The sequence below is a fragment of the Bombus flavifrons genome, chromosome 15 (assembly GCF_040668555.2).
Source record: "Bombus flavifrons isolate JBK064 chromosome 15, iyBomFlav1_principal, whole genome shotgun sequence".
NCBI lineage: Eukaryota > Metazoa > Arthropoda > Insecta > Hymenoptera > Apidae > Bombus > Bombus flavifrons.
The window spans coordinates 11,812,179-11,835,062 of NC_138456.1; the positions used below are offsets into that span (position 1 = coordinate 11,812,179).

The 22,884-nt window shown below is 42.1% G+C and overlaps 1 protein-coding gene across 2 annotated transcripts in view; it reads left to right on the forward strand.

The window, feature by feature from the left end:
- The first annotated feature begins 4,325 nt into the window (after window positions 1-4,325).
- LOC138187680 (octopamine receptor beta-1R) overlaps window positions 4,326-22,884 on the forward strand; it is a 50,867-nt gene continuing 32,308 nt past the window's right edge. For both annotated transcript variants that reach the window (XM_069128701.1, XM_069128702.1), the window contains exons 1-3: window positions 4,326-4,720; window positions 5,141-5,618; window positions 8,028-9,314. In XM_069128701.1, the coding sequence (XP_068984802.1) occupies window positions 8,560-9,314 (755 nt within the window). In that variant the 5' untranslated portion in view covers window positions 4,326-4,720; window positions 5,141-5,618; window positions 8,028-8,559. The remainder of the gene's footprint in view (window positions 4,721-5,140; window positions 5,619-8,027; window positions 9,315-22,884) is intronic.

Below are 22,884 nucleotides of genomic sequence, written 5' to 3' on the forward strand. Positions count from 1 at the left end.
AACATGTAAGTGTTTTCGCTCGTGTTGCCAGAATTTACTCTTGGCAGGTGATAAAAGAAAAAAAATGAATATAAAGATTTAAGAATTTAATTGAGATGAGATAGAAGTTTATATTAATATAGAATATATCAAATAGATTATATTAAATATATAATATATCGATGTACAATAATTCTAAATGACGATTTATTATTATAATTGCTACGATTATCATATTATATTATATTATATATTATGTTATTATTATTATTATTATTATTATTATTATTATTATTACCGCTATTACTATTACTATTATCATTATCATTATCATTATCATTATTATTATTATTATCATTATTATTACTATTATTGGTATTATTAAATCCGTAATAAGAATTATCGAGGTGGATTAATCAAATTTACGTTGCTTTATGCCCTTGGATCCCGACGATCACACGCGCGAAGCGTTTTCGATTAACGATCTGACTTGGAAATCTCTGGTACATATATAGTAAATCATGTTTTCAAGTCGATCCTTGGACGCGACGAAAACGTCTGCATCTTTAAAGTTGCAATTATCCGTTAAAAATTGACAGTACGGTTAACGACATTTGTTTTCTCTCTTTCTTTATTTTTCTTTTCTTTTCTTTCCTTTTCCTTTCTTTTTCCTTTTCTTTTTTTTCTTTTTTTTTGCAAAAAAAAAAAGAAAAAAAACACGCGATTTCATATTAAAACCGTTGACTGTGACTTTATTACAGTACTACCGTCTGTAAGCACGTTCGCTGACCAAAACGATCTTTCGATGTTGTACATTTTGTTACTCGTGCTTAACCGTTCTAGCGAAAAATTATTCGATTAACTGCGTGTAATCACCGCGAAGAAAGACAATCTCACGATACATGCTCGTTGTAATCTAATCGATTTAAGTACTTACGTAAGACGATCAAAGACTTACGCAAAGCCAAATATCAAATGCAGCGAATCGTTGCCCTGTCGTTGTTGTTGTAAAACGTTCGCCGGCTGTTTTGATATTTTACTTTACTTTCTTGTTTTTCGAAGCCACGACTGTGTGTCGTTTGGCTCGTTTCATTAGTATTTTATAAGGAACGACTAATGGGACGATCGGAAGCTGTATATCGTCGGCAACTTATTAACGGCGAAAACCACGTTAATATTGCGAATCGAGTTTCACGTACTTTCAAAGGCCAACTTTACGAATCGTTTAAACTTTCGAAAGTCTTCCTAAATTGTGTATAGGACTTTAAAATCGATTTCTCTTCAGAATTACACATCGATTCAATTCAGGAGAATAGCCTCTGTTGAAAATGAACTTAGCATTTGATATCGCTGCAAAGATGTATCTGTGTACACACGCGCGCACACATAGTATTACAGTTTAAAAGATCGAAATCCTTCAACCGAACCTGTAAACGGTTAGACACTTTTTTAAGAATCGGACGCACGAATCGTTAATTACATCGACTCTACCTTCGGTTCGATGCTTGCGCCGCTTTGTCATACTCGTAATTGGCAATAGTATATTGTATCGATATCGTGACGTTGTAACAGAGTGAGGTTAATTACCAAATTACGACAAACGACAAGCGCCACGTCGCTTTAATAGGAAAAAGGAAGAAGAATGTGGTCACTCGACGAGATTTTCAATTTGAATTTCTATGGAATAAGCTCGTCGCGGATTCTTTTCTGTCATATTTCCGTACAAGTATGCATGTAAATAGAGTTTATATAATGGTAATATGCGCGAATACAGGAGCACTTAATAAACTGGATTATGATAAAGCTTAAAGAAGAGGAATCTGTCATTCTATCGATCCATCGACTTAACGTCTTTATTTTATATATTTTTTACTTTCCGACGAAAATATTTTTTATTTTCTCTCTCATCTATCTATCTATCTATCTGTCTATCTATCTATCTATCTATATATATATATGTTTATATATTAATTCGAGTTTGATTAAAATAAAACTTGACAAAAGCGTCGTCAACGACCTAGTTTGCCTGCGTAGCATCAAATTCCACTACTTATTGCTAGTAACGGATATTCGATACGTGCCATCTAACTCTCATCGTCGATAGTGGCCAGCGAAACAACCGGAACGACGATTCTTTCGTTCAGCGCGAAACGTCGCTTCGGTTTAATTAAAGCCGCAACGTTACGTAAGCTTCGAGAATCAGTGGATCTTTGCATGCTCGTCGATCGTTGGTCCACTCCTCGAACGCTGTTTCCTAGCGATCCTCAGACCTTCGTAATTACTGTCGTTTTAATGATGGCCCATCGTTCACACCGGCGCGGCGACCTAATTCCCGAGTGCTTTTCCCACTCGATCCTCCAACTCATCACGTCGTTTCACGTTCTCTCTTCTTTTTCGCTAATAGAACGATTTACTTTGTTTTTCGATCGGCGAGCACACGATGATTCTTTTTAAAAGCTCTCGATCAACCGGTGCTCGAGATTGTTCAATTAGCGCGATAATTAAGCCCTTGCCCTCGGTCCATTTTTTACTTTTTCAAACACTTTTTAAAAGATGGCCCGTTGTTCGTCGATATTTATCAAATAGTGGCACGATTCACCAATTACAGAGATACGCAAATTCTTTATAAACTACGATTAATAACGATAATTTGTTCGATATCGATCTGGATCTCGCGGCCAACAAACCCGATATTTCACGCTCGTTACAGTTACATCTTTCCAATACGCTACCCTTTCAGCATTACACGCTGTTTATTATTATACGTTAATAGCCTACTAGTCTAATAGTCGGAAGTTATTCGTTGCTCGTAAATGCCGGTCGATCATTCGGTGATCGTTTAGAAGATGTTAGTCGACGAATTGGACGGGTGTGTTGGAGCGAAGGCTGGTAGATTCTATGCGCTTTAAGATAACAGGGGCATGAAACGAGAAGGAAATGAGTAGAGGAAATAAGAAATAAGAAAGAGAAAGGTGTTTGAAAACTTGTCACACGTATCTGGCAAAGTTTCGTCGAAATATTTCAAAGCGAAACGACGTTGCCGACTTTTCACGGTCGTTGTTCGTTTTGTTTCACCGATATGCCTATATTTGGAAGGAAATCGATGTCCAAGTTGCGACAAATTCACCAGATTCGCTCGAAACTCTGCGAGTAATTCGAATTGATAAATGACTCGTGATACGACTGTACGCCCGCATACATCCATTTTGCATCGAGCTTTTGTCGGAGTTTAACGAGCCTCCATTCAATCTAGCCTGGCAGGAGAAATTGCGACGGGAGTCGATGAATTAGGAATTACGAACCGTGTAATAATTTTGCAACTCGCCGTCCATTTCCTCTCTCCTGCGTATTCCTGCTTATTCGTTGTTACCGCGGTAACACGATATCTTTGATATCTCGTCTGTTGGCCACGTTTCAGTTTTTTCCAACATATTGCCGCCAGTGTGTTATGATCGTACCGTAACGATTGCCGCTAGTCTCCTATTATATCGTAGAATGTCTAATCGAGTTATAAAGTGGCGGATCTCGTAACGATAGACGTTGTCGTAGAAACGATCGCTTCTTACCGATTAAATTGCACAGCACGCGTTCAAAACCAATAACGAGCGATCGGGCGAGAAAACATCGGCCATAAAAGGCTGACCGTAACGGACCGATAGCTAATAAGCCTGAAGAGCGAGCAGCGAGTTTCAGCGTATCCTTTCCGTTCCTACGGTAGATATCGAGTTTCCTTCGGCTTCTCGCAAATTAATCGAAGCATCGAAGCGAGTATCGAATTCGCGAGTAGCGAATTCACGACCAAAGAAAGAATCTTTCTTTCAATAAATAGATTTTTCGCAATCACGGTTGTCCTTTATTATTCTTAGCGATTGGAAACGTTCGCAAAGATTTCGATGCAACGTATTTCGTTAGCGCAGACTGTTAGCTTACCGATTTTATATTTATATATTATCAGATACTCTATGTTAGAGAAAATGTTGTTTTACGATCGGCGTGTATGTCCAGATGGAGTTGTAAATCATTTCGATCATCGTTAAGAGCCACTAGCGTAACTTTTCTTAACTCGCTCGTCGTTAAAATCGCCGCTTTCCCGTGCGATCGTATAAAAAGTCAACCACATCCGCGCAATAATCGGATCAGGCTGGCAGAACTGGAACTCGACTAATTTCCAACTTGGTTGTCCCCCTTCTTCTACGAAATTCCCGGGCAATTATCGGACGCGGCTGTTGGAAGCAGAGAGAAGCGCGCAGGGTAGAATGGCAAAGTCGGTCGGTCGGTCGGTCGGTCGGTCGGTCGGTCGGTTCGTGTCCCAGAAGCCGTCTCGTAGCGATCGTGCCAGCCGAAAACCCGGCGCGAGCGTGTCGCGTTCCGTGTGGCTAGGGGGTGGCGTCCGCGCAGGGGATGCCAAGGTGCAGACGCGCCCCCGGTGCTGCCGCCAGCTTAGCGGAGACTAGCGGAAAGCGGGAAACCTGTTCGTCCACAGTTCAGCACGGCCTCGCAAGCCGTTCGAACGGACACACGGCCTCGTCGCGTTCCGCCATCGTCGATCCATCTCGTCGTGTAAACAAAATCCGCCGCCTCGTATCGCCAACTATTCTCTCGTCGTCGAACCGCCATCTCCTCCAACCTGGTGTATGTCGAATCGATCGCCCCAACGAGCACCGCGTCCGACCGTTAGCGTCACGTGTTCTGCCAATCTTCTCCTTCTTCGAATCAAACGGATCGAAAGGACTAAACGGTTGTTTTTTATTATCGATTGGCAGGTTCAACCGACCGATCTAATTTTCGGCTGCGACAGCGATAGAGAATTCATTTCCATGAAAAATCCTCGTTCGGCGGTAGACCGGTCGATCTCTGGTCGGACCCGCGGCGGATAATTACGATGACTCGTTGAAACGAGCTGTGACGAGGGTGCCGAGCGGATTCGAAACACGTGGCCTGAGTTTAGCCGCGGTTGTTGCGCGATTCGCTAAATCCCGAGCGCACAAGCGCCGCTACCTTATGTCAGCGAGTCGTGTCGTAAATTGTTTTCGTCCGACGCGAGTCGGACAAATAACGCGAAAAGAAGACGATAACAAACGATTCGTAATCTCGTTCCTGATTAAAGAGTATATAAACGGAGACGTTTTAAAAACAGACGTTTAAAGTTTACAGCAAAAAGAACGTTTAGAAAGAAAGTTTACAGAAGAGAAAAAGGGGGTGAATGTGGAGAAAGAACGCTTTTTAAAAAATATCGTACGAGCAAAAGCATCGTGGCTCGTTCTAGCAACCGACAGAGGTCAGAGCAAATTGATTGGAATCTAGATTAGAATTTAAGATCGAAGAGACTGGTTCAAGAAACATCGCCAAAGTTGCCGTGGGCTCTCTTACGTTAAGATCGATCGTGTTAGAAAGTGCGATAGAGCAAAGCGTTTCGTAGAGAACTGTCCCCGAGTCGATCGAAAGTGAGACAGAAACGAGTTGGACGAGTGTTTGCGCGATATTTTGCGAACGATATGGGCGATCGAAGAATCCGTTAACGAAACGTTGACCGGAAAAAGAAGAACGTCGTTGCAAGAGCGAATCGAAACGAGAGCTTGCCGTCGGATACGATGACGCGCGATACACGTCGGGAATCGCAGCACCTGTGGAACCTCGAGGTAAACCGTTTACCTTTCTACATACCTATCCGTTATCCGATTCACCTTGAATATCGCATTCCCTCGAGCATCCGTCGAATCGAATATTTTCATTGCTCACGGGGATACTGGTGGAATTCGGCAATTACTCTCTCTATCCTATCTCTATCCGATACCAAAGTATCTTTCACTTATTTTTAACCGTACTATCTTCGTTCTAAAATTATACGCATAAATCAACGATTCGATCGTTTCATTCTTTACAATCGCTATAGTTGCGTATGCAGGTCAACGATGTCAATTTGCGAAAATCTACAGTATACACACACACACACACACACACACACACACATCTCCGGTACTCGTTTCTCTATTTTCGGTACAAACTCCTGGCGGTTCCATTCCTCTTCGTAAAAAGGTGTACGTAGCGAAAGTAATCAAGCAGAGCCGAGACGAGACGGAAAATTGCAGCCAATCAAGGTTGTCGGAAAAGCACGATTCGAAATTTCTATATTCTCGGCGATGCGAACAAGACGAACAAAGGGAAGAAAGGATAAGAGGTGCCGTAAAAGCGTTACGAGACGTTTCGCGAAGGAACGAACGCCAGTAGTACAAGCGCAGCATACGTCCGGCATTGTACGGCTTCCTCACAGTATGCAGTAACGAAGCAAAATTGGATAAAACCGAGCTGATCCGAGACTACATTCTTCCAAGATGAACACTTTGTCAATGTACCAGATGTTCGAAAGACGATTACCAGTCACTCGGACGTAGCTGTTGTTTCATCATCGTTACACGAATTACCTCGATGACGTTATTATCGTCGTGTGATTTTATCGATCGTATGATTTCAGTGATTAGCGGTAAACTTTCGCTAAACACAGGATTATCCGAAAGAACGTATTATGCGTTTAAAAGGTAAATCCAATACTCGATACTTGCAAACACGCGTAGAAATTTTACAGCGATAAAGTTAGGAAAATATAGAGGTATCTTTGACAATTTTTCTCAAACAAACAATACGAATAAATCAATTTATCGGTTACCACACGCTCAACGTGTATGCATATGTAGAGATAATCGTGCATAATCGTGCATAATCGTGCATTAATCGTGATCCTACGTAGAAGGGCGTCGCAGCTTCGCGCCCTTGGCCAAGTGCAGAGGACCAGAGTAGATCTAGTTCCAGGTTGTTTACACTGTGCCGTTACTAACGCTACTTACACTGTCGCGCTTAACGAGTTAGACCGCGAGTTGGTCGATTAAGTTAATCTACGGTAGCTGTAACGACGATTTAATAATTCTTTGCCTGTAATCGCTTTCGCTAATAGCATCGAAAGCCGAAACGCAATTTACGAATAAATTTCCCGCTGTGATTATATCGCCGGATTAGTGGCACGCCGTTGCGAACGCTGGTTCTCAGGTTGTGCTTTGTTTCCGGAAACTCGATGTCGATCGAAAGCGACGTTGAAATTGTGCGGCAGATTCGTGTGATTTTGAAATATCCAACGGGATAGATTTAACGTAGTTTTATTTGAAATAAGGTATCGAGAGGGAAAGTGAAAAATGAACGAGTTTAATCGACCGAGCGAACGATCGATCAATTACCGATGAGAAGGTGGAACACCTGACGTTGAGGAAAATATAGTTGGCGATAATTAAATCGTAATGGGATTTAATTCGAATGGAAGGAAAAGGGACGACGGTATTTTATGACGCGAATCAACCGTGTGGCTAAATTAAAGTAGTAAATTATCTTTTCAATTACACCGATCCGAGGAAACAAACAGCCACGGAAGAATAAAACGACTGAGAAGATTGGACGGTGTCTATATATGTATAGCTACCACTAATAGCCGTAGAAAATAATCAGAGTAAATAATTAGATTACCGGTGTGTAATAAATTAACAATTTTTCTATCGTAATTTCGGAGGAACCCGTTCAACGAACCGCGACCAACGACATTTGCTTTACGTTGCATATATCGGTCGTCTTTCGATCAGCGTTCGTCATTTATATTTCGCCAAGGTATTGTTCCAGCCAATTCCCTCGTAATCCCGTTTCGTTCGAAATTTAATTTTCTCTACGACGAGAAAGCACGTACGAATTTTGTAAAACCAGCGGATACGCACGTTTTACCGGTACGATAATTTTTCGTTATTTTTCACATTGTGCAATCGTGAATAGCAGGAATCGATGTGAAATACGATTATATCTATAAAAACGGAAATCGTATCGCAGGATACGTAGGATATGAGCTGAAAGATATAAAAGATAAGACTTTGCACATTTTGACCACATTATAAGCTGAATAATACGCGTGGAAAAGGTACTTTGTGTTTCTAATGCACCGCGTCCGATTCGTATCAACGACGAGACAAAGTTTCTGCAAGCTTTCGCACAGCTTCAATTCTCTTTTCCAATTTCAGACTCCGAAGATGTGGAAAAATCGCACGGAACCGTGCCTCGTCTCGTCCTCGCTCGAGCAGCGTGAGTCACAGAATGGAAATGCAACCGTGCAACGTGCCGCCTGCAACTCGTCCAACGAATCGCCTCGAGAGTCTCTCGGTTCAGTCCCGAGCACGTATAAGACGACCGTTGTTCGAACCAACAGCGTTCACCGATGAATCCGACTCTGTCCTTACCGACTCGCGTTATCCCAGGAAAATGGCTGGCTGGGAACGGTGAAACGTGCAACGCAACTCGCATCCGTATCTAACCTTTCGATATCATCCGTTAGCCAGCCAAAGCAAAGTGGATTTCCGTGCTCCTTCGATGGCCCGGCGGAATCTGCGACGGAACCTGCGACGGAACCTGCGACGGAACCTGCGGCGTAACCTCGTCGACGAGGTCGTCCGAGTAGCGGACGAGGACGTCGAGCAGTGGCGCGGATCACGGTAACGGAACGAAGCGAAAAAGTGGTGAAAAACGCAGCAAAAGGGAGGAGCTGCGGCGAGAAAGATGGAACTAAACGAGACGATGGAAGAGGATTCGAACAACAACACCGATCTATCGAGTCTGTCGAACGTGCTGGTCGATACCGGTCCATCGAATCGTTCCACGAATCCCTACGAACAGCAAAATGGCCACGAATTGGAACACGCGATTCTTCTAACGGTAAAAGCCATGGTAATGGGTTTCATCATTCTGTGCGCTCTGTTCGGCAATCTATTGGTGATCGTGTCCGTAATGAGGCACAGGAAGCTTCGCGTAATTACCAATTACTTCGTGGTCTCGTTGGCGTTGGCTGACATGTTGGTGGCCATTTTCGCCATGACGTTCAACGCGTCGGTCGAGCTGTCCGGAAGATGGCTGTTCGGCTATTTCATGTGCGACGTGTGGAACTCGTTGGACGTGTTCTTCAGCACCGTTTCCATTCTTCATCTGTGCTGCATCAGCGTGGATCGATATTACGCGATCGTGCAACCGTTGGACTATCCATTGATCATGACGAATCTTCGACTGAGCACCATGCTGAGCGTGGTTTGGTGCTCGCCGACGGTCATGAGCTTCCTGCCCATCTTCGCCGGCTGGTACACCACCGAAAAGCATCTCGAGTTCAGAAGGAATTTTCCGGACGTGTGCGTGTTCCAAGTGAACAAACTCTATGCCGTGATTAGCTCCAGTGTCAGTTTCTGGCTGCCTGGAATCATCATGATCGCCATGTATTACAAGATTTACCGGGAGGCTGATCGTCAAGAGCGGATGCTCTATCGGTAAGTCTTTTCTTTCTCGTTCGTTTAACGCTCTAAGGCAAACAGCCACGCAAAATTACGAGATTTCGGCTACGAGTAACACTACGATAGTATCGTTAGAGGAAGATGATCGTTTAATTCTCTCTTTTTATTCGAAATATTCCACCGGTGGGTTATCGCATCGCGGACACTTTAATCGCGCTACGTTTGCAAAGGTAAACCCAGACGGTGCGTCTTTATCCGTTTACGAGTATCTTAAACACGTTATGTCGAAACACGTTCGCCGTTCAACCATTTCTTTGCACTTTGCCAGCCAGCGGTGTTTAATAATTGGCCAGGCAATTATACGTATACACTACTCAACTACATACGTATAGACGGTGAAGATTTCGATCGTATAAAAGATATTCGATGAATTTTAAATCCTAATTTTCGAGGAATTTCGGCTAAATCGAATCATTCGATGGAACAACTCGATCGTAATTTTCCAACTTTCATCTTTCCTTCCTCTCATCTTTCATCTTATCTCGTTATACGCTTCGCCGTTTAATATCTTCGAATCTGAAATTTGTTCGGCCTCTATCTACCAACTACGTTATGAATTCTTCGAATTTAACGAAATCTTTAGTTTTCAAAGTAAACTTTAAGCTTTGTAACGCGTGTTCCATTTTCATGAAATTCGTGAAATTCGTAATTGGATGAAATTTTTCATCGCGAGCGTATTCGTACGTACGAGACGAGATTAAACTCGACTCTTTGGTATCGAGTGACGCGAAACACCGTCGACTTCTCCACTCGTCGTTCTCTCCACTTTCTAATCGATATTCCAACGTGCTCTCGATCTCTTTCGAATCTCGCGTATTTTCAGTTCTGTTCAGTCGCCACTACATTACGAAATAAATCCATTTCTAGATTGAAACGGCTCATCCTGCGTGCAAACCGGTTTCGACCGTGCACAATATGTCAATTTCGAGGATAGTTGCACCAACAAAGTCGACTAACAAAGGACTTGTTCTACCGCTGAAACGCGTATTTCACCTGTTCTTTCGTCCTTTCATCGTATTCTCGTAGCAACTAATTCGAATATCTCTTAGCAGGGTACGTCAAATTTACGAAATTTACGAATATTTTGCATTCTACTTCCGCTTACTTCCGCTTACTTCCGCTTACTTCCGCTTACTTCCGCGCTTCTTACAGATATCGGTAGCAGCTGCGGTGATCAAATTTTCCGATTTGATTTTTCTCGGTAATGGGCGAAGGACGTTGTTTCTCCGCAAAACCGTTCGGCCGAGACGATCGTTTCCTGACGCTCGACGACACTTTCCGCGTCGGTGGCATCGGAAATATCGGCACGCGGTGGTTTCTCTCTTTTTCTCGTCGATCGGCAGTCGTCGGAAATTGGATACGTCGACGCGAATGTACCAGTTATCTCTAGCTGAGAACATTTATGCATCTTGCAAGAGTTGCTCGATTCGTCGACGCGCGGAATTAACGTCGCGTTGCTTCTCCGATATGTGTACGTGCTGCTATGTACACCGAGACACGAAAAGTCTACGCAGCCAGTGGTTAACGAACGCGTTCGAACGGTCCTTATTATATCGGCAAAATTTCAAAGCAATCTCTCTCTCTCTCTCTCTCTCTCTCTCTCTCTTTTAAAGAAAATATATTTTATAGTCATTTATGTGCAACACATATATAGGGTACATACGGAAAAAGGAATTCGTAAAGGTGGTTGGTCGTCGTTCGTTGCCTCAAATACGAGATGAAACTTGAATTAAAAAAGAAATAGGAGTATGACGTTTGCTTGGAAAAATAAAATTAAATGATCCACGTATAAGAGACAGAGCGAACCGCGGTTTCGATTAAAAATTATTTCCAATCGCGATAACTATTCCTCTGTCTACTCGCGACGCAAAACCTCGTTCGCGTGTACTTTACGTCTGCCTTTTTGGCAAACGATTTCACCGTCGAGATACGAAACAAGTAAAGAATGAAAATCGTAATTAAGGATCGCGAGGACCGAGCGATTACCGGGACGACACGATCGCTGTACGAGACGTTCTCTGGATTCGGTCGGCACCGTTGCAACGGTTCGCAACGGCCATTTGCTCCGTCCAAGTAACTTACGAGAACGGAAGAAGAAAAAGAAAAAGAAAAAGAAATAAAGAGAGGAAAAGTATCTCTTAAATTTTGTTGCTTAAAGGAACAGGAGTTCGACGTGCTTCTAAAAGCTTACACACGATCGATATAGCTTACGGTGGTTTACGAAGTAAATTAAATTTGACAGTCCATTTATCAGCATTGATCAGCATAATTTATCATTATGATAAAAATATGATACGATAGAAAGCACCGTAAATCCTTCGTTTCTCACGGCGAATAATTATCGTATAATCGGGCATACCTTTACGCTTTCGCGTTTCTATCAAGCATTCTTTCAGAGATTTACGTCCCGCCGTTGTTCAGCGTAATCGTTCTAGCAACGAAACCACCACTACCGTGTCGCGTCGAAGATGAGACGGAGCGGTCGGAGCTTGCAAATGGAAAGGTTAGGACGTCATCCACGAGGAGGGACGAGGGTCGGAGGGTGTTTATGAATCGATCCTGGAATTCTAGCAGCCGAAGGCAGATGCCTTTTCGTCTGCTTCTTATATTCTATTCTATATGGCAATGTGAAACACGTTCTCCGAACTCGTCAATTTTTCTTCGACGAAACGAGAAAATCGATTTTGAAAGAGCTGATCGACCATACCTGTGTTTGTTTAATTATCGATCGGACGAAAACCGACCATTGGCGGCGTTCTTCGTCAAGCTTCTACACGCGACGATACAAAATAGGATCCGATACTCTGATCTTCGACTAATTTTTAAACTCAACTTTCTCGAATGTCAGACTCGAAGCGAAAACATTATGTTCTACGTTTTCAACGTAATAACAATAACTTCCTGTCATCCGTTCATTCCTATCTAATCGAGAATTACTCAAATACGCGTATATCGTTTTCAGTTTTCAGACTCGCTTTTCCCGAAAATGAAGCGAAATTCTTGATTTTCGTCTTACCTCGAATCACGAAATCTTCCCCGCTTCCTTTGTACCACGAATTTAGGTTCGTGGTGCGCGTACGTTACGTTGTTAACAATTGAATATGCGTATATCGATCGAGGGGTAAAAAGACCAAGTTAAGTTAAGTTATATCGGCTTTAGAATAAAGTTTTTGTTTTTCGAGAACCGCTCGGATAATCCGACATCGTAGAAAAATAGAGTGCAACGCAGAGTGCGAATTTTTTCTAGATTTCCAAGCTTGTTCACAGCCAGAATGGGTTAATGTAACTGCATTACGCTTTCTGTTCTACGACCGTGGTAATCGATCAACGTTCTCGAAAACAACTGTTTTTTTCGGATAGTGTACAAAAATCGAGGTAAAACTGCTGTGCCGTGTCCTACCATCGGCTCTCTTCCAACCTACTATATACGTATATTTAACGATATCTGTGCAATCTATCGTTTCTGTTATGAAATGTCCACAAATTTCAAGGACAAAGGATCGAGAGGTTTCATTTGTGTCGCGATTTAGATAGTTACCTTTTTAAAACCTGTTACGTTAATATTTTTCAAAGTCAAAGTTTCGTTCCATCGAACAGCAACTCGACGACTAACGATTCAACGGAGAAACATCTGAAACATTTTAAAAGTTTACGACGCGTTTTACGATATCCGATCGAATATCCATTGATTTCGAATTGCAGGAAGAGCTCTCATCTTATAATTATTCTACTTTTCGTCGATCGGTGTTCCGATAATCGAGCTTCCACTTTCAGCTTCCTATTACAAATCGAATTAAAATAGTGAAACCTCGCTAGAAGCTTCCAGAAATCAATTTCCCGTGAATACGTACAAATTTCGCGATCTAAATACAAATAGAAGCTCAGGTAAATGCTTAATCGAACGATTATTGAACGTATTCTTCGCAGATTTTCGATTTTCGAAACGCTCTCGAAAATTCAGCGTCTCAGCGGTTCTCGAGCTTCGATACCGGGGAGTCGAGTCAAAGTGCTGTTTTACGTCGTGGCTACGAAGTTGCCGGCGATGAAATTTTTAAAGGGTCACGCGTCATCGATTCATGGGCATTCACGGGCATTCACGGGCATTCACGGGCATTCACGGGCATTCATAGGCATGCCAGGACGAAAGTGGCGCGTCGTAATAACGAGCTCGAGCATGTGTACCGAATTTATTTCGCATGGAACTCGATTCGATCTAGGGGTGGAGGTCATTCGTCTGGCTAGTAGTCTGGAAAGCACCGATTCGCCAGCGGAGGAGGCGCTGAACTATGTCGGGAGAAGGAATCTGTACAGCTTGTTTCTTCGTTTCTTCTTCCCTTTCTCATCCGCAAAATCTTCTATCTCGTAATATGTAATTCTTGACATATGTCATTTTGTTTTCGCATTATTCTACTACTTGACTTTATTTTAAGGAATTAACGATTATTACCAATACTATTAGATTTTTCAGACAATTATTAGAAATTATCAGGAATATCGCCAAGCTAAAAAAAATTAAGAAGTTTATTGCGAATATTATTAGACATAGAAACGATTTAACGAATTAATTCGATCAATTATCGCGAACATCGCGTTCATATCGCCCCTGTAAATTCCCTCATTTTATACGAAACGAATGGAAAATTGTATAGTTGGACAATAAATCGTATCGTTATTTTTAGCAACTTTGCTAACCACGGTCGAGTTATACGTTTCTACAACGTGCTCGTTATTTCAACAGCGGCGTTAGCAGAGATGTTTAAACAAGTTTTAGATAAAAAAAACTTGTGCGGTAACACGGCTAGTAGCTCTACAATTTGAAGAAGTTTGTTTCAATGAAACGTACTCTCGCAAATATTTAAATAATTTCAATACCGTAAATTGCTGTTCAACGCGTACGTAATAAATGAGTTAAATTCTATCGAAACGCCAGTTGAAATAAAAGAAAGAGCAACGTTACAGAGATTGTACTAGTAAAAAGCTGTAAACTGTAGAGATTAAACAATTTTATGAAATGTAGATCTTTATAGGGAAGAATACCATGCTCGCGTGCCTGCGTCCAAACAATCGTTAATCTTTTACAGCAACGATATCGTATTTCGATTTTCTTCGAGTTTACGACAACCTGTAAAAATATCACGTCCACCTGTGTTTCCAATTCCTAAAAATTCTCGATCTGCTACAAATACTGTGGCGTCCTAGTTTCTAAAAATGTTCACAACCCACCGAAACAACGTGCTACGCATCCTGCAACTTTGAAAAATTTCTGAAACGGCAGCCCATCTTTGCTCTCAATTTCGAAAAATTCCCAATTAAAGCACATAGAAAAATTGCAACGGTTAATTAGTATATATTTTTCGACGAAAGTAACGATAATTCGATCTCGTTTGATACGACGCTTTCTAAACGACTGTTTTCGATCTGGCTTTCGTAACGTCTGGCCGATATCTATCTCTCTGGTTCGTATCGTCTCGCTTGATCAGTAACGATCCATCTTTGAATCGTCAACAGAAATACCCTGAATCATCTTCAACTTGGAAACGCTTCCAATCAAACGACGTATCCAACATCCTAAGTATATACTTAACGCGCGATAATAAATGCAGCGATGTAAAAATACTCTTTTCGTAGCCGGTGTACATGAAACGTTTTCACTGGGAATTTGAAACTTCATCTTTTCCACCCTCTGCGAACACCACGATCTCCTTGCTTGCCCTGCAATACCCAAAACCGCTCATCCACTCCTAAATCATAATCTCTTTAGAAACTCGTCCCTTAGAAAAGCCATCCCTCTTATCCTTCTACCCTAATAAAAGCGATCTACATCTCAGATTTTCCAAGATCCACGAACGAGTTTCGTTGAAACGCCGTCCGAAATTTCACGAAGCCTCTCGACGGTATTCTCTCTCGGCTGCAAGTCTCTTCGTGACCTTATATATATATATATATATATATATATATATATATATATAGAGAGAGAGAGAGAGAGAGAGAGAGAGAAAGAAGGAAGATCGGCTCGGTATCGATGCAAAAGTCTACGGCTAAGTGGCTTGACTCGAAGAGGAGCGCTCTTTAAATTCCGTTCGAGGTTCGAGCGCGTTGTCCCGTGGCCTTTTTGGGTCAGCGCAAAATTTATCGAGCCGTGCCGTCGTTGAATAACAAACGTCGGTGGAAACGGTTGCTCTTGAATCTATTATTTCCCGTTTGTTCTCTCTCTCTCTCTCTCTCTCTCTCTCTCTCTCTCTCTCTGTCGATTAGCGACTCTCGATCAGCGATGGCTGGTTGGAGTCTCAATTTCGAAACGATCTCAAGATTCTGGTAATTCGAGTCCTTTCGGACGAGTAAACTCTTGCGGAAATTAAAAACGTACGCTTGAAACAAGTAATTGATGAACAGCAGGCTGAAGAATAAACTATTACGTATCTTACGTTGTTACTTGAAACTGTCGCAAGATTCGCTTTCGAGTTTCGTTAAGCGAGTCTGGATGGAATCGCGTACGTACTCAAAGCGATTTCAAGCGTTTCTGTGCGCATGTCTATCCGTGTGTTGGCGGTGTCAGTCGATCCGATCGCCTGCAGCTCGTAAACGGGGATGCGGCACGTTTGTGGAAAACAGCAGGCCGTCGTTGGTTACGTCCTACTCCCTTCCATGAAACTTTTGTCGTTGACAAAAGCAGGAACGAAGGGAGAATTGCGACGAAGCGAAACGTTTTGTGCAACTTCTTTTTTCACGTCGCCGTTGGGCTATTATTAATGAGATCTTTACGCTCCGCGTGAGTCGATTTCACGTGTTTCTCGCTTCAAATCTAAATCAAGGATAGGCTGATACGCCGATTTTTCCTAACAAAACGAAGAAATTCGAAGAAAAAAGAAAGAAAAAGAAAAAAATGCGCTCGTTAGGAGAAATCGGTAGAAACTATTCTCTCTCTCGAACGAGATGATGTCAACGAAAAGTGTCATTCTATATTTCCAACATACTCGTTAAAGAGAATTCATCCCTCACTCGTATTATTATACGTATATATACCCGGTAGTTTTCGTTGTTTTATCTAACGTTTCACGAACCTTGTCTGCGATTCCACGTTCCTGCACTGCTGACACTTTGCAAAAACCAGAGATCTAAATTAGGGGGATAAATATAAAACGGGATAAGCAATTGTAACGAGTCCCGGAACGTTCGCGAAGCAAAAATAAGAAAAATATAGGTCCGTGTGAGATGGGCGATCGATGCAGCACAATGGAAAAGCACTTATCGCGAGTGAAGACGAGGAGCAAGACGCTTCCGACGCTTTCTTTCGTTTCTCAAGCTGATTCCGAGATCCTATCCATAATTTACGGACACATTTGCTCCCCGGTGTTTCGTATTTCGGAATGCTTTCGAGCAGCCTTGACGCGTCTCCTTCGGGCTTAACGAAAATCTTGGATTTATAGCTTTAGCGAGAGAGCCTATGTCCGCTTCTATGTCGCTGTCAGATCTATTTTCCAAGCTTTCAGCCGCGGAACCGCGATGTCTCGCGCGATACTCGCGACACGCTAGTTCGGTTACGCTTCTCCTCAAACTCTCTCGAAAGAATGCTTCCTTCAACGATCCCTTCCTTCTCCTGACGATTCTTCCGCTTCCCGTGTTTCTTTTTTTTTTTTTTTTTAATTTACGTTCGCGGGGAAGTTTACGAATACTGGACTCTGTTTTCTCGACGTCTCGCGTGGATTGGCTTCACCGGGCGATTCGTTGATTCGAAGGATTCGAGAAATACGAAGGGAAAATGGTTCGTCTATCTCTGTTTCGTATCAGAGGGAACGATTGATATATCGTGTTGCTTATTCTACGAGAATATCGATCATCTACGGTAGCTTGAAAATACGTAAACAATTGTTCTTTAACGATGACGTTTGATCGTACACGTTAGACTTTACGCTAGATTTTTAATCGTTGTCGCAACATTTCCTGCAATCAGCAATTTCCTTCCAAATTTTATGATTACGTATAACCTGTAACCGGTAATCTGGTCGAACAATCTGCACTTGGTGTAAAATTGCATTTTTTAATCGCATCCTGCGTGGAACAGTGTAATCTAGGTGCGTTTATTAACGGATTAATCGGCCTATTTTGCGTGTGCACCCATAGATTTAGTATCACGGTTATTACATTCGACTCGCTGTAACGCTGTCACTTCAAACAGCACACCATTAACCAGCAAAGTAATTACTCCACTCGGAACGTTATTAAGCGAATCACGTTTCCACTATACCGTGTTTATTAATATCATTTCGTCCGTACGTAGACGATTTGCTCGACCGATTAAACGTGCAATGCTTAAATTCGACGATTCCGTAGAAACACGATTATTCGGTTTAAAGTTAAAAACAACGTCCCTCGAATCGTTATTTAAATATAGTATTCGATAAAGTACCGTGCGTATTATTCGAAAGTATCGTCTTTTTGTGTCGTAGAAACGAGAATTGACAGACCAAAGAATAGCTTTCGCCCGATTAGCAACGAATTCGTTTATTACCATGACCGTGAGTTGTCGCAGTTAGCGTATAATTCGGCCCTAACGTTTACGAACCTCGGAGAATCTGCCATCTACGTATATTCCCGATGCGTTTACCATTCTAATAAATTTACATTTTAACACAAAGTTGAATTTTATTCGATCCTCTTTTAAAATGGAAGCAAAAGGTAGGATTTGGAAGCGAAAGGACTTTTTCCCAGCGATGTCATCGTTCTACAAGATTTAGCAAGGTGGATCACCTGGTGGCAGCGAACGCGTAAACCTTTCCGTTGTCGCGAAAACACGACGGCAATGAAAATCGCGAGACCACGATGAAGAGATCTAAAGCGACGAGACAAGAACGTGACTTGGGGGGACGTCTGTAAATCCTTGAAAATCCCTGGGTAGAAAAGCCTGGAACGAAAGTAATTGGAATACTCGCGAATGCCAGCCATGTATTTCGTTGAATCGCGAGTACCGTCCCTGTAATTGGAATCGTTCCTACGGCGGACGAATCGACGGACGAATCGACGGACGAATCGTCCGACACGAGGAAAAAATCGACTCCTGTACGAAGTACAGTTTAATACAACATCGTTGAAAAGCGTTAAAAGCGTTTGGATGCGTGTGCTCATTTCTAACGAGATGCGTTCTTATTAAAAAGTCGAAGCGCGATAACGTTATTTATTTATTTATTTGTTACGATATGCCGATATATAAAACTCTCGTCAAGAGCAGATGATCAAGAGCAAGGTGTAAGGCTATAATCTGTACAATTTACGTTTAAAGAGAGAAACGAAACGATAAATGAAAACGAACAAACTGAGAAATTTAATTGTGCGATTAATCGAGACGAGCGTTTCCTGTATCCATCTATAGATATAGGATGCATGCACGGGAAAGACACGGTGGTCGTAGAAAGATACTTCTGTAGTTACGATATTCATTGATTTTCCACGATTTTCCACGCTTTTAAACATTTGCCACTCGAATGGAGTTGCCGATCTTTGCGAAGTAGCACGAAGCACCTTCTTCGCAGACGGTGCAACGAGATTATACGAGGACGAGACGAGATTTTCGTCGTTCGTTGAAAACTTGGATATGCGTGTAAAACTAGAGGGAAAACAACGAGGAGCCGTGGCGCTAATTCGAATTCTCGTGGCGCGTTCCCCCTTGCTGTCGAGGGAAAGAGCAATTTTCCAGATCTGTTCCCTCGTATAGCTGACGCGCTACAAATTTCCCTTTGGCGTAGCGAGGCAGGCAAAGTTCGACTTTGCAGCGCGAACCAGCGAATTTTCGCGGATTTTCGTCGATCCGGAGGGAAATTGAATCGTCGCGACTAAATAAATAAGACCTCGTGATCATTGCGCGTTATTCTCGCCACTAGATATGTACGCGCCTCGTCAGAGCGGTGTACTCGATCCCAGAGCGTTTCGTTCCAGTAAATCGTTGAGAAAGTTTCAACGAAAGCACGTTGAAAAAATCTATCGATGTGAAATCGATATCAACGAGAAAAGCGTGAAAAATATCGCAAGTATTTCGAGAAATTTCGTTTCCAGTCTCTTAATAAATTCGAATAATTAGGTAGACTGACTGCATACGTACAAGCTCTATAAGTCGTTACGTTATCGTGCGGAACGTAAAAAAAACCAAGATACACTATGAGAAAAATGAGAAAAAAGAAAGAAAAGAAAGAAGGTACGATAGACGCTGGCGGATCTAAACGGCGGAGAACTTTTTTTCAACGTTGCTCGTTCCAAGCGAATCGAACTGCCTTGCGTTCCTCTTTTTTTAATAGATATCGGCGAGAACTTTCCTCGCAAACCGATTACTTGCTTTTCTCTCCCCTTCCACCTGAGATCGATGGCAAACTTTTCACCGACGGCCTTCTCCACTGCCACTCGCATCGCCATAATTTATGAAATTTCCCTTCTCTTTCCTACTTTTTATAGCTCGAAGGGACGGAATAGATCACAAACGCCGGTCAGAGACGACGTATTCTCACCATTATTCCCAGCATATTATCAAGGAAATAACGTTGGTCATCGAGGAAATTGAATTTTCGTTCTGTCTAAACGTTTGTCTAGAGTCATCTACGCGTTATTTTCTTCGTCCTCCTGCTTTGACAAGCAATTGACATTGGATATCAGCCTCTTGTTCCAATCTATCTATCGTCTTGTCTATCATATTTATCTTCTCCGCTTTCACAGACGTATTTACGCATACACGGAATGCTTAAATCGCGATGCGTTATAAGCTTTGGATCTGCGTTGAAACTCGAAACTAAATCCATCGATTTTCGCGGCAAACTGGTATTTCCCTACTTCGCCGATAAAGATTTCGGTTATCGGTATATCGGTGCAGAAATTTATACGAAAATGGAAAAACGTTCTGCCGAATCCTGTGGAAAGGGGACAAACGCGTTGTTCACGCCGTTAGCAAGCACTTCTACCGTCCCAATCTCCTTTACAGCTTTCTTGCTGATTAATCCGACACTTTCACGAGAATCGATGTAAATGTAACTGGAAGCAGTGGGTGATGGTAGTGGCGGTAGTGATATTACTACTACCAAGTAGTAGTAATATCGGAGCAATTGACAGAGAAACGTTTTACGATAGAGTGCAAACAAAAAGATAGGTGAGAAAAGAGAGTCGATGCAAAAAGCTTTTCGCTGCTATCTTAGTTCTATCAGGCTGTGAAATATCCACTAAATGGCACTTTAAATGTCTTTCCTTATAAAATCGAATAGAAAATAACATATACAGAGATAAATTCAACAACTATGTATACGTATGTATTATACGATTCTGTTAGCAAATATACGAAGACGATTTAAACTACGAAATCGTGGAGAACGTTGTACCGAAGGGAAAGGTTCGTGACGGCAAAGGAAGGAAATTGACGCTTCACGGCGGGGGAGCACGACATCAAACTTGCTGATCGAACTGGCAAGCGAAAGCTAATGGAGCTTTTGATCAAGGCCTATAGATACCGATAGCTTAGCCTGCATTTTCACGTTTAAAACCGTGTAACTGTACACGGTGCGACACTATAGTACCGAAGTTGGTCGAAAGAAACGATTCTATCAAAATATAATAAAATAATTGATTATATACAATGTTTTATTAATATAAAAATATCGAGTAACATTCGGTACTGCAAAGTTATACCTTAAGTTAGACGTAAGGTACGTACGCTCGAAGTAACTACAACGAAGCAACATTTTACAAAGGAAAGTAAAATTTCAAACTTCAAAATTCCAGTATTACGTATTATTCGGTATTCGTTCTTTTATTTCTCAACACGCCCAGGCACTGACCTACTTTCCTTCTACTTTTCCAACTGCCTGACTTTTTTAATATCCTTTAATAACGTGATTCGTTCGGCAGTTCAGCTTGATCGATTCGAGACAGCAATCGTGAAAAAGTGTAGCGAACGTAAATACACAGCGTTTGTAACGACGAATGAAAAATTTAGTTGGAGCCTGGTTTATGGTCGCGGTGGGCAAGGAATATCGGAATGATTCGTCTATGACCTGGTTGTGGTTGCGCGAGAGAAACGAGGTCGCTCGTTTCCTGTAAGCTAAGCCGATGAAACAATCGAATCGGCGATCGAATCTCACGAGAAAACGATAGGAGGAGACGGACAAAACGTCGACACGATCCGATTGATCGAAGTAGCTGCTAATTATCTCAAGCTATTAAATTTGCACGGCAGACTAATTGCTTCGAGGACGAGCGCGTTTATCTTTAATTAATCAACGCCCAATAATCTATCACCTTACGGAAATCGAGATCGAATCTTGCCTTCCATAATGACCGTGTATGTAAATATAATCGTCCGCCGGACAAGCTCGAACGGAAGCGAGGAGAACGGGGAATCGTTGGCTGACACGCCATTAAGCGAAACCTCAAACCTTACGGATCTTTTTATAGGGGTTAGGTTGCGGTTAGGTTGCGGTTGGACTCGCTTCGGATCGAACGTGTTCTCTCGGACGGACAGTTTCATTCCGTGGAGAGGAACGAAGAGAAATCGTTTCGAAGGGACGCGAAAATAAAAGCGAAACAAAGCGAACGAATTAGGGAAACGGAGAAATTAAATGGAAGAGGAGATCGTTCCTTCGCCTTTTTTGCTTTCTCTGCGTTTTCTTAAACAGCTTTCTCGCAGATTTATCTCGGCAGTCTCGTTGGTATTTCACCAAGGAAAACAGAATGACAACGACGTGGCCGATTTTAACGAGTTTCGTTCTCTGGTCATGTCGTTGCTCGCCAAGTTTCCGGCCGTCGAACATAAAACATCGGACTCGTGACTCGATTGGAAAATTTGATCGGTTAACGAACGGAACTCGTGTTCCTTGAAACAACTACGTCGTTGTTCGAGTCGTTGTCTCATCGTGTCTGGATATCTGGCGAGATACACGAGACAAGTATAAGTAATATATGATATAGTAAGTTGGAGGATTCGTTATTAATAAATACGAGTATTAACTCGTAACTCGTAACTCGTAACTCGTAACTCGTAACTTGTCGAGTTTTGTCAATGACGAAGGTTCTATAATCTTTTCGTCGACATTTAAATTTTCTCATGCATCGGTTAAAACTAGTTCAGTCTGATCGATACCTTGAACGATCGATCGTAACTTGAACGTAAAAAGAGAAAAAACGTTACAAAGGTTTGCAAAGGTCTGGGTATTTGAAGGTTTCGAATTGCGTTTCGTTGAAATAATCTTTGGCACGAAACGACTGAAATTCGGCGTAGGATCGTAATCGTATTTAACATATTTTCTGGGATTATTCCGTACACATGTGGCGACAGCGAATCAGTCCACATCGCAGATGTTATTGATTTTGCAGCGTTCACACACGGCACATCGAAGGAGCGGTCGCTCTTCCAAAGGGACTCATTTCCCGTGAAATTTTATTAACCATTGCCGAAACTGGTGCTAATACTCGTGTGGTCGACCGAGTGTTGTAACGATCGCATTAGGATTAAAAGATTACCAAAATGAACCGTTTTACGATATCGATGTACAAGGTAACTTTTATAATTTCATACGCG